The sequence below is a fragment of the Ostrea edulis genome, chromosome 3 (genome assembly GCF_947568905.1).
Source record: "Ostrea edulis chromosome 3, xbOstEdul1.1, whole genome shotgun sequence".
Classification (NCBI taxonomy): Eukaryota; Metazoa; Mollusca; class Bivalvia; order Ostreida; family Ostreidae; genus Ostrea; species Ostrea edulis.
This window is the reverse complement of record NC_079166.1, coordinates 32,782,651-32,796,566: the sequence shown is the minus strand read 5'-3', so window position 1 is coordinate 32,796,566 and position 13,916 is coordinate 32,782,651. Positions and strand designations below refer to the sequence as shown.

General features: G+C 34.4%; 1 protein-coding gene across 1 annotated transcript in view; it reads right to left on the bottom strand.

Moving 5' to 3' along the window:
• Positions 1-13,067, bottom strand: part of LOC125674024 (SAM and SH3 domain-containing protein 1-like) — a 34,193-nt gene extending 21,126 nt beyond the window's left edge. The window contains 6 exon segments of the mRNA XM_056160872.1: positions 2,705-2,751; positions 8,307-8,365; positions 8,837-8,959; positions 12,218-12,250; positions 12,252-12,362; positions 13,035-13,067. Coding sequence (XP_056016847.1) covers positions 2,705-2,751; positions 8,307-8,365; positions 8,837-8,959; positions 12,218-12,250; positions 12,252-12,362; positions 13,035-13,067 — 406 coding nt within the window.
• Between the last annotated feature and the right edge of the window lie 849 nt (positions 13,068-13,916).

The window sequence follows — 13,916 nt, the reverse complement described above, 5'->3', positions numbered from 1 at the left end:
GATTTCTGGATTGGCTGTTCCATGGAGAGAACATAGTGACCAGGCACCAGCTAGAAGCCCCTGACAGTTAATCAGCGACAACATGCCCGGTCTCACAATTTCTCATGTACCACGAAACCATTGCTACAGACCCCCAGTTCCCATGACACAAGTTTCCCTGTCGTAATACGCAGCAATGACAAATCATTGCTACATTTCTCACACTAAATGCTCTGTATTCCACAAAAAATGAAGAAGATGCAAAACTTTTTCTCACACTAATAAAAAAAAATCATTGCAAGCCTGTTGATAGATACCCAAATTTAAAGATTTCTCCTCATGAGATAATGAACATTTTAAAACTATGTGCACTTCACACACACCCATATGAAGAATTCATAAATAGCATCATCAATACAAATCTTTGACGATATATCGTAAAACTGTTTGTCTTGAATTCGTCAGTCAAAATTGATTTTATTTCAAGTATACAGTTAGGTTTCCATGACAATCAACCACCAGAAAAACTTGCTTGAAAAATTCCTGAACGATTTTAATTGTGTTCTTGACAGTGGAGAGTCCAGAAAGCCATATTTTATTTTCCGTAAGTGACAGGCAACACAAACAATCGGTATTGGAACTTTTCAAAACCAAAATCAAACTCCCAGACTCTTGAACAAACAAGAATGTGAAGGAACAACATAAAAATTGCTTCCCAAACTAAATGTTTGGTTATCAGAGATGGTCATTGAAAACAAGTGGAAAAGTATTGATCCCTGCTTCTTTACATTCAACAGTTCTGCTAGGCAGCTGGGGAAAAGAGAGCCACTCTCTTATCAAAAATTCTGTATCAATATTATATCTGGAATAATGGAGGACAAGTATCTCAGACAGCCGTTGCAGATGGAGTTGATTCTCAAATGTTTGTCAGAATCACAAACCTCTCCATCGAGGAAATAAGCCAGATATTTCATTTTGACTGCTGTACATCGAACCCTACAGCAGTGCTAAATATCTATGATATTATGGTATTCTATAAATTTTCCAATCATTAGGACACTCTTTGGAGAGATTGGATGAAAAAAACCTATTAGCAAAAGCATCACTTCCACTTCATCCAACAGGTAAAGTGGTATTCAATTGAACATCTGCAGGCACCCAGCTTATTGAGATCCTGGAGTTATTGATTTTGAAAAAAAAATCCAAAGAAATTTTGGGGAACAATGTTCTTCTTACAATGCAGATTCAATATGAAAATCTGTAGTATTTCTTCACATGCTTTGGGCCCTTAAATTTACCCCCCCAAAAAAACCCATTAGAAGAAAATCTCTTTAGCAAATTAGGGAAAACCATGTAATGATGATATATCTAGACAGATATTGTTCATACCAGGAGTAATAATCATTTTCACCTATGAAGCAGGATCATCCCTCTCATTTTCAGCAGATTCCAAGCTTTAACAATCGCACGTGGGAATTAATCATTTTCCCTAGAATTGTTGCAAACATGTTTTTATGAAAAATATCACAATATTTAACAAGAGATATAGAGGATTTGCAATGAATAACAGAATTTTCATGCTATTGATAATCTGTTGATATGATCCCCTGATAAAACTTCAGAGAAAAAGATCTTTCATATCTTGTATATACACGCAATTAATTCTTCTACTGATGCATGCATGTTGCAATATCAATGGTTAGGTCTTTCAAAAAAAAATCTTGCTCTAAAATCTGACAGTATGGATACCACTTTAGATAAATTTCCCACATTTTCAAATTAGTTAACTCTATGCAAACACAAATATTCTTCTAGAGCTATATGTTTAGCATTGTATCATTCAAGAAATAAATTTCATTTTTGAAAAAAAACATGATGGTACACACTATGATTGATGTTTCACGTTGACATACTTCATAATGCGTACTGGTGCTTCATGAAAAGTATGTCAGTGTGAAGCATGGCAGTTCATACCCTCATGTATTTTCAAAACTGAAATTCATTTATATTTACTTTCTACTTCCCAGCCATTAACATATAGATGTAGATGTATGAACTCTATCAAGATTCCTACACACTTTGTTCACAACTGTAACCCATTCACGAGGATTGGTTATCTTCACAATTTGTAAATATACCAATTTAAGGCAAAAACATTGGAAACGTAAATATATAAGTTATTTAATATGCATTCAAAATCAACTGCATCATTATACAGCATTTATACAGTTCTCTGAGACCCTTCAAAATTAGAGCCATGCAGACTGAAAAAATGCAAAAGATAAGTGAAGCATCTTTTCCACATTTTTTTGTAATAACAGCTCAACATATCTCCAATTTTTATTGCAAAGCATTCCATAACTTTTCAACAGATTTGATAATGGCAGTTTGGACTTCTTTACACTGCAAAATTTCCAAAGTAGATTTGCTTTCTCATTAATGTAGCAATAAAACTTTTCATTTGTTTTTCTTCTAAACAGAAAATGATGTTTAAAATGATGCAACATAAGACAATCCATGAATAAAAAAGCATCGTCAGAGCGAGAAGATGAAACAGTTGCACTCGATGAGGCAACATTCCATCCTAACTGCACTTTAAGAACACGTCTGAAATTCAGCTAACTTAAAGCCTTTTCGTACAAACATGCATATTTTGAAAAAATCTCACAACAGGCAGTCTGAAAGAATGGTGACTAATGGGGCAATTTTGGCAATGAACACCTACCTGAACCGATGGTCATGTAGTTTCCTTGGTAGAGACTGGCATCTTGTCTGAAAAACAATTAACACTCAAAATCAAATTAACAAATCATTTGAGCCATTCCTAGCAAAATAGGCACTTATCTTATTCAACATTGTTTAAACGCTCTAACGAGAAAAAAAAGTGACGTCATTTTATTTTTACAGAAGAACTTTATCGCAGACTTATAATGAAAGACATCATGATCACCGAATTGTCTTTGATAGGCTGTAATATCTGAACGACAATCAATATTGCTCTAATATTTTGAGGGATATATTATCTATAGTTCATATATATTGCATTTAGGGATACTGCACATGTCTTTGAAATTTGAAATACCACCAATGACAGTGTATTAACTGGAAAAATTACTCTTCACTGCGTATTGTCTTTACTTATATCAATAATTATATATGTTACATGTTTATGCCCATTTGGGCCCTAATTTGGTAAAAAAATACTAATAATAATTCTATTCTATTAGTTCATACTGTAATCTAGCACTAAATTACTTCTGGCCCTTTTCGCTTGACACGACTCATTAAATATGTTGATGGTAACACATTTTTCCTAGGGGAGTGGGTTCCACCCCATGCAATTTTTCCAGGGATGCAATTATTGGAACTTGAGATTAACATATGTTGCATTTATACTTCTTCTACTAGTAAGCGGCCACTGTCAAAATGATGACTATTATGCCACTGTTAGAGCCTCCTCAATTCCATTGTAAAGGGACTCATAAGACTAAAATGAAATTTTGGTAATCCATGTAAAGTTCATCATCTTAAGTCAATGAAAGATATAAATGGATGGTTGTTAGGATTGTCACTTATATGCAGCTTGAATTTTCTCTGTCCTAATCTTTAGAGCTCACTGCGCTTGCTGTAAACACAGTAATTCTCCTATATTTTTTAGACTCTGTTAAAAAACGATAGTTAAACAGCAACCATTGTTTTATGTATAAGTAATAAACTACACAGGAAGTATGATCACAAATAAGATATGACATCATCATGCTTGACCTGAAAGTGTACGTCATTTGATTTTGAATGGAACCCTAATGCAAGTGAAATCAAGCACACGGTGTACAGCACATTGACATTTGCTAATTCTTTTTACCGCTAGCATCCTTATTTGCATTTTGTCTCCCCTGGTAATTAAAAAAGACTGGATCTGACAGCTAAACAGTTTTATCTAGGAGTCCTGGTTGCATTAAAGTAAGGCAGAAATCACACAACACAATAAACGGACTATAAATCCACCCCTATCAGTCCAGTCAATCACTTCCAAAACTGTTCACCTCTTTCAAAAGCCAAATCTCTGTTGTGTCATAAATTTTCTTTCAGACTCAAATTATTCTCTTTTTATGAACTCTGATCATCTTTTTTTACTTCTGAAATCAATAGCTGACAATGATTAATTTACTGCAATTCAATGCCATTTCTCTTATTGCCACCAACGGTAGCAAACTTCCATGGCTTAACAGCCAATCTGAGCTCTTGCCCATCTTCTGACAAGGCCACTGCCATGGAGATGGAGTAAGGATCTTGTGGAGACACCTATGGCAAATATACTTGTGGGTGACATAAAATATTCATGACATTCCTAACAGAAAATCTGTCATCCTCTAAACAATAGATTTATCACAAAGCAACTCAATAGTTTCCAAATACTATTTCAACATCATATGAAACAATTGAATTCTGTGTTGTTTCTCTCTTTTACTTTCCAGAACTAAATAAACAACAGCATATTTTCAACCTATGTTGAGTTAATGTACAATGGGCCATCTGCAAACTCGGTGTGTTTCACAAACATTTACTGGCACTTCCATTCCATACAATATTTATTCAGAATAAAATATTTATTCAGAAGTTTGTGTACCCATGAAGGATTTCTTCAAAGTCCACCATCTGGACTCGCATCAAGTTGGTAAACAATCCATTGTCTCTCCAAAAAGTCAGTCAACAATCTTTACCATCTACTGTCCATTAATTAGGGTACTTTCTGATAATGAGTTTGGACAAAAATCCACAAAAGTCTTTTCAAAGCTAAAGTTAACTGTGCATATCCTGCTTAAATTGATTAAGACATTGTATAAACTGATCCAAGGTACCAAAAAAAGCTACAAGTGGTAACAGATTTGGCCTCAAATACAAACTGTCAACATCAGCTGCTGCTGTTCCATTCTTTGTGATTACATTGACTTTTTCCCTAACAACTATTGAACTGACATCCATCTACTTTAGGACCTTAGTAATTAGCATACCTATGTAGCACCATGTCAGTAAAACCACAGATTGGGTGCTAATTTATGCAAATAGGTTCTCAAGATCACTACTGTAAAATGGAGTGGGGAAAATGGATAGGGTCTTTATCATTTATATAAATGGAAATGAGAAAAGCAGAAATTAATGATGCAACCAAATGATTTTTTTTTTTTTGGTTGCCATTTTTAAAACAGATCATACATGATATGCTCTTTTAAACCAGGATTTTAACATATTTGTATACAAGTAATGTTATTTGGGAGGAAAGGATTGGGGCAGAGGTGGGGACTATATGTCCAAAAATATCAATATGAAATAATTTTGTGCAATCTCTTCATCAGCAACTTAACCTATGCTAAAAGATCAAACGACGGGACCTGAAATAGCATATCTATCTCAGAATACTGTCTTCAATGGAAATAATATTCAGGGTTGTGACTGCATGAATTCCTAAGAAATCAAAGGAAAACTGGTCAAAAAGAGAGGCAGACACCTCACCCTACCTGAAAAAATATCATTTTCTGTCACTTTTGATCAAACCCAGAATGTTTCATTTTTTTGAAAATTGAGTTAATCAGAAGAAAAATCACACCTTGATCTGAATAATATTGTTCTATAAAACAAATGAGATAACGGCCATAAAATGTGATTGTGTACGATTGACACGATCGGGTTTCCTTTTACATTTCAAAAGACATGGATAAAAAAAAAGACCTTTGTACCAATTAAATTAGAAGTTTTCCTGCCTTTAGCACTTTACACTCATGCCAGGCATCACCTGATTAATTGAAAATGAAAATCGAGGGCTGTCATAATTACAGTTTGGAAATCCAAATATCCCCCAGCAACCAGCACTGATTAGACCCATTAGAGAGGTATTGTGTTCCGTGATAGATCGTAATCCTTCACCGTGGATGACAAAAGATAGGTATATTCTAATACCCCCTCCAGAACTAAACGGTTCAACGAAGCTAGAATCTGTGATTTATTCTTGATAAATGAAAAGTAAATTCCTGTGCAATTACAATTATCACAATGAAAATATTTATATTGCAGAGAAAAGTGGTCAAAACTTATTTCCTTTCATCCATAAGATATCAAGAAAATAGAAGTTTGTTTTCAGATTAAAGACTTACTTATAGAAATAGCAAATGGGAAAAGTAATATAAACTGTATCTTTATAGCCTAATAAACTTTCCTTTAATGAGACCCTACCATTACCCAACATTTACACTGACCTTTCTTTACTAGAAATCTAGAAGGTTAAAACAGAATTAGGACATTATATGACCACATACTTTTGACATCTTACACTGAGTAGATATGCCTGTCTAACGACTAATCTTAACACAGCATCTGTAGTTTGTATTCTTAATGGAAAAGTAAAACACTTTTAAGAGCCATTTTTAGCATGAAGATGTGATGTCTGCACTCGATAAAGAATCTACAGGCTCTTGAGACAAGTGGCTTCACACCCCAGTCATTGATCTGCTCTTAAAGACAAACGCAAAATCGGATGTTCCAAAATCCCACTTGACAAATACATGAAAAACCAGTTATCACAATTTTGCAATGTCTATCTTAATTAGCATTCACATACATAACCATTTTGATTATTTTCACAAGCAACATAAATAAATCTTTGTAACTTCAAATTAGAAGATAATAATGCTTGAATAAAGTTATTGAACAAATCATACCAAAAATTTTCTATTGCTCTTGTCACTTTCATATTACAGTGATGAGTTTGTTTGAAAAATAAATAACTGTTCCAATAGCTATGTTATGTGACTGTGTCATATGTGTTTTTTCTACATTCATATATCATAGATCAAGTGGTTCTTGCATTCCTCAATCAAGATACCGTGTACTCTATACCCTGTACTGCATTTAGGGTCAGTGTTTACACCACTAAGTATAAATGTTTCCTACATTACATTTCTATCCAGATACCACTATGTATCACTGTAACATGCCCGAGTATGAACGGTATCTGTTATACATTGATCTGGGTGAATTGTCACCTCAGGCCTACCTTATCACACTTATCTCTAGTTCAGTATAGATAATATTGTAATCAACGGGCAACCCTGAAGTATACCAATGATGCTTGCTAATCATTTGATGTTTATACTGATTACACATAATACAACACTAATACAATAAGTGGTGATTTTTTATGCCTTAATTATGTTTTACAAAATCTATAACATGAATGAAATTAACAAACCTGATTATATCATCTAGTTTGTTACTTGTTAAATTAAGATATCACATGAAATTATGAGGCCTATATGGTCAAAAGATTTTTTTTAAAATTTAGTACTTAAAGATGTCAATTCTAAACCTCTAATTAAAATCTATAAACAGCTCTGAAAAATTTAAAAAATCTAAAAAGCTGATACACTGATCATGACATAATGAATTTACATGTAATAATAAATCTGTGTAATTTTGCTTTGAATGGTTTAAATCTCCAAAGTATACCTATCATATAACTAGTGTCACTAAGCAAAGAAGAAATTTATGACAAAGGTAATATTACATCATTTAGTGATTTGAAAGATCTTGTAAATTGCATGCTATTAAAGTACAGGGTAAACAATTGTATCCCGATTTAGGCAATTCCATGAAAATGATTACCAAATAGATCAGGGAATTTTTTAGTAACATGCTTTAATATGAAGCTTGACTTCTTTCCCATATCTACCTATTTCCCTGTTAAAGGTGAAAGTGATATATTAAATAATAGTGGAATTCACATACTTTACCAATGACCCATTACGTGTACATCTAAAGTCGACATTGTCAGAATAAAAAATCAATCTATCAATAATTCTTTTTGATGTAAAGAGCATTCCACAGAGACATATTCAACAACTGACAAATAATTTGTGAATTGACACCCAGTCTTAAATAGAACTGATTCAAGTATTGATCCAGGTAAATCACATTCAGGACATGTTCAAACTTTTTTTTTTAAATTCAAGTTTAACACATCATAAAGAATTTTAATAGGTATGATGCATGGTTTTATTTTCCCACCCTTTAAATACTAAAGAAAAAACACATAACTACAAAAAGATCGATGGTGCATGTAAAATTTCATAATGTCTGAAATCATAATTTTCTCTTGGGGTAACTTTTTAAGAATTGGGTATTAAAGAGTTAATCTTTATAGAGACATATGTACTCTATATGGGTCTTCAGATGGTGGCTATTCAATATTTGTCAGACAGACGGTTTGAAATTCACACTGCCCTGTGTGCAGGTGAGACATTACATTGTGGCACACGCAATCAACAAAAACTCACCTGGAATTGAAAGTCTGAAGTTTTACAAATCTGTCACCATCTAAATGACTAGTAGAGGGCTGAAATATTAGATATAAATGTGTAAATATATTACTATTGATTTAAATTTTATACTGTATTAAATATTAGATATAAACGTGTAAATATATTACTATTGATTTAAATTTTATACTGTATTAAATGCTATCATCCACAGCTTGACATTTCATATGAAGGAAACTTTAATGGAGGAAAAAAAGGAGTTCGACTTTCAAAACTAACAAGTAAAACGTTTCAAATGATCTAATAGTTCACGCTTATATTCCCTTTCCTCAACATTTCTGCAATTTTCTAGAAGTTCAAAATTTGTAACACATATTATATACATTTGCATGAATCATAGTGTCTTCAGTAACAGATACACATTTTTTCCCCTTTTCTACCAGATGCAGGTGTGCATATACATTACAAGAAGAACAATATATATATATTATTTACATGAAGGACAACAACAAGGACGAGATGTGATATGATATGATACATATACTTACAGGGGGACAGTTGGGAAGAGCTGGGGGGATACTGGCTTGGAAAGGGATGTGATGAGAGGGAAAGGTTTGACAACCAGGACTAGGGGTCTCAGACGAACAAGAAACAGGCGAGATAGGAACTGCCTGTAACAAAATAAAACATGGGAATATAACAGAAGGTAAGGAGTCAACAAATGTGAAACATTGCGCTAACAATACATACAATTGTAATGACATGATAAACAGTGCAGTCACAGCATGCTATTTAAAGGGCTGGGTTTTGTTAATTGTATCATACAAGGTATGAGAATCCCTTTTGTGGTAGAATTGGAGGCACGGAGACACCATGACGAGATGGAGTGGGATGGAGGTGTAATTGATCCAACCGATATCTTTGTAACTTCCTGACCAATCTAACCTAACCACAACCCTCTAATGAATTTACACGTCTGACATAGGGTGTGCACTATTCAGGTCTAAATATCAAAATTCTATTCCACTTAAATGTACTCTCATAAATAGAGCCTCCTGGGCCATGTTTCATTCTTAGGAGTAACTGGGTCATTAAACAGAGAATTTTTATGATTCTCAGAAAGTGGACCAAGCACCCATAAAAAAAATTGCATGTTTGTACAATGCTCTTGATTTGCATAAAGGTGCTAAAATATACCTGCCTCTTTGATTTAGGGGAATTTCCAATTGGCAGCAGAAGTTTTGTAAATTTGAACTGAGTGGATAATTTAATGGCTATTGAGGGCCATTTCATGGCTCTTTGCAATGCTTCTCTGCCTCTTTAAGGCCCAGTAACATGGTGTTAATGTGGAAATTAAGGGGGTTATAACCCCTTCAACACCATGTGATGTCAATATCACAAACCACTGGCCAATGGCCATATCCTATTAAACACTGTCCAACACTTTAAATTGACGTCCATGAATTTGTATCTTGATGAATTTTTTTTAATACAATCTCACACCTCCGACTTCAATAACTAATCAAGGGCATATTTTCTTTTTCAAATAACAAATTGCACATCTGCATGTAATTGCATATCCAATGAGCCTGTTTTACAAATAAAGTCACTTCTTCAGATGCAATAAATCCACCCTTACGCACATGTGACATCCCTCACAGAGCCCATAAATCACAAAATCCTGTCCAATTTTCCTTTATATCAGACAGACCGCAGTTCCTGCAGCCTGCAGAATGGCCTTCAACCCATTCCAACAAACTCTGTTGGATATCTACTTCACTTATGGTTCCCCCAGGGTTTTTTCTTTCCTGATCAAATTCTCATTTAGAAACAAATTGTCATATGTTCAAGAATCAAAGGTTCCCATAAATTAGTAACTAGATATTTTTGATTTTTTTTCTTCTTTTTTTGCAATAGCAAATTGAATCATTTTTCTGTAATTGTCAATGTTGCTGGGTGGTCCACTTTTTTTATGAATCATTTTGTCCTTGCCTTATTTTCATGGATAAAGGGTGGGAAATACACACTGCCTCGTAAATAAACAGTTTATCTTCAGTAAGCTGCTGATTATGGGTTTGTTTGAGGAAACATTTGGATTATTGATAACTGTGTACATAGTATTACAACTGTTGGTGTCAAATTGGGTCCAGATTTCTCCATTTTTCAAATAAAATCAGTATTCATTGACTAGTTGTAGGTTTCTTAACCAAAATGCGCTTGTGTTATCTCATTTACTCAAAGTAATAAAATCTGACTGAATTTTTTTTATCCTTATAATGTATTTGACTATATATACACACGGATAAAATAAGGTTAGTACATGTACATAATATGCTGAAAAGTACAAAAAGACATTTTTATTGATCACATCTTCATGTTTTTATGTGTTTCAGAGGTCACACTGAAATGTGTATGTAAGATGTGAATACCATTCAGTTACATCACCCTTCAGTATGTGATTACAGACCACAAAGCATTCTATTTCTTATTTCTTAGACTGGGGGGGGGGGGGGGAGGTGTGCAGCAATGCAACATGATGACAGGAGACAACAAGTCTGGAAGTAGGAGGTATGAAATCAATATCCCCTCGGTCCTATGCAGACTTAAGGGCTATCCCATCCGCAAGAGTGCGGTTCATCAGAGGGATGAATATCAAGCCTACATTACAAATCAACAAGTGAGGCCCTCAAAGTTTACAAAATTCAGCAAGGTTAATATCGAATATGTCACAACTTTACAAAATTCAGCAGGGTTAATATCGAATACGTCACAACTTTCACAAGTCACGTATAAGTAGGGTCTAGCTATTCCATAAGGTATCAAATAATTTGCAAACACTGAGAGGATATGTCTCAATTATGTATGCTTTGTACAGTGAAGTAAGTATTCCTTGTGAATTTATATGTAATATATCTCAGAGGCTGAGGTATTTATATGGAGTTAGATGTAGATTGAGTGAAAAGACAGTAAATTATTAGGGTTGAATGAAATACAAACAGCAGATAATCTAGTTTGATACATAAATATAAAAGTGGTTTTAATTACACACTAGAAACATAAACTATCACTCTGGCATGCCAAAGCCTGCAAGCTGTTCTCAAAAACTCCTGTCTGAATTATTTTTTTTTTTTCATACACGACACACACTTTTTCCTTCAGAAGCATGTATGAATGATCAAGTGATAGACATTGAATCTTTTCACATTAGTGAGGAAAATAGCATGTTATTTACTTTCCTGTTCCTATCTGACATTTAGTCTACAAGTGTAATGGTTCACGGCGGGTCTTGTATTATCTGTTCATTCTCATAAATTCTTATTAAATAAGCATTGATAAAGTATGGAATTGCTCACTGCCCATGTCTAGATTTATTTACATCTTTTGTCGATGATCAATGTTTTATCAATGCTTTATATCTATAATCTAAGATAAACACAGTTTTAAAATGATCAATGTGTTCAGTATGTTTATTCTGCCTTCCGAGAAAAAATATATACATCTCTAATGTAAACCCAAGCTATTATTTATAATCAACACAACTGGAGGAAGAAAAAAAAGATGTTCACTTGGTCAATTACTATATTGAAGTGGGCATCTAATGCATAAATTGCTACTTGACTGAATTTTGTGAGGTTTATTGTAACAAAAATGTGATCTTTCTCATCTGGTAGCCCCCCCCCCCCCCCCTTTTCCGCTTCTATGTAAAAATACAGTAAAACCCGTCTAATTCGCCTGACTCTGGACGACAGACTTAATGTATACATGTAGGCTACACAGGATGTCAGATTGCACAGTGTAAACATAAGAAAAAGGGAAAATCAGGAAGAAACTATGGTCGAAATATACAGTGAAAATGAATTACACAGGTGTCGAATTAGTCCATTCTAACTGTAGGATTACTCTGTTCTCTCGTACGTCCTGTCACTTACTGTGCAGTGTGTCTGGAGGTCCTTCTGTAGCACCCCACTGTCTTAGTTCTTCTAGCCTCTCCACAACATCAGACGAGCGGGTCCTCAACTGTATGGCGTACTTAGCAGCCAAGGTCATCATGCTGGAGTGACATGGCGTCCAGTCCTACAATGGGGCAAAACAAGTCTGTTTGAGCATGGCTATGTGACTTATCAATCAGTTTGAAAAATAATTTGTAAAACCTCAAATTCTACACCATAATTGTGTTGTCATGACAATTGCATTTCACAATTATGCTTTCGTTCATTTACATGCAGCGAGCCTCATTTCTTCCCCAAGCAATAATCATCACAACACTTGTGAAGCAGCTATTCTTGCATAAGCGTTTTATTTATCCTTTATGATTACAGGATACTTCTTTGCAGTAAATATTTACATAATTATAAGTGAAAGATTCTATCACACTTCAACTCAAATTGTTCATTTGCCAAGACCCCCATCCCAATGTATCCTGCATCCTATAATCAGTCTAGATTGATGTTCAGTGGCTAATGTAAAACTGCTGATCTATTAACTGGATCGAAGCACAGCAGGAAAACTAATTAACATTTCAAGAGCTAATTATCATTAAGTGAAGATGTGGACATTGCATTGTGTAATTGTTAATTGAATGTTGTCTATTCTGACTCCAGCAGAGTTTTCATCTTCTTTTTCCTTCCTTCAAGACTTAACAAGGCTCTCTTAAATTTTGGGCAACTATTCAACACAAGGAACGGAGAAGCCATGGCTTTCCAGCAATTGATTGGTTTCAGTATCGATGCATATTTTTAGTCATACGTGAATGGAAAACATGACATCGGTACACATCATCCTGATGTAACATCTACACAATCAATTTTGCTGAAGGAAAGTCATTCACCCCCTTAATGATTTTACCATGGGGTATCTCCATGTTTGTACTCCCAACTATTCTAATACACATATTTCAAAAGAAGGGATTTTTATATAAAATTTTTAAAAGAATGGATATTTTGATGGCGGTTGCTCCCTGTTTACACCTGCTTAGAAATGAGAGAGAACTAGAGTTCAGGCTAGGAGGTGTCAGCTGTTTGCTCTATCCCTCATCTTGTTTGAGAATTATTTTATCTTGTCCACAGTTCTAGATACTTCTTCCTAAACAGATAAGCCCCCATCATTCCCCTGCTTCTGTACACACCTCATACGAACAGGCGTCATGTAAAAAAACAGAATGAAATCAGCTCAAACACTTCTCTCATTTTCTAAATCACACTGTGAACTACTGAGAATACAGGATCAAAAAATAAAGTTCACCCCTAAAGCGTTTCTTTCATCTTTATAGAATAAATATGTTTCTTCAAGGGATATTCATTTATCAGGGGACATAACCAAGTGCAGACTCCCCTAACCTGCATGTACTGGGGTTAATCAGTTCTCATCATACTGTACCTGTAAAGATGACCATTCCCTATACAAATAAACACAACAGATGCTTTCAATGAATCAGTTTTACACCTGAAGGAGGAGATATATAACTACTTGACATAGTCTTAGCAGAGAAATTATTAAACTAGGTTGCCACACACAGTGAATTGCAATCCTGACTCATAAGTTAGACTCCAATGGCAGCTTGAACTGGTCAAAGTTATGGTCAACATCATGTGTTCCTCTAAACAGAGAACTATTTAATTCACTTTAAAT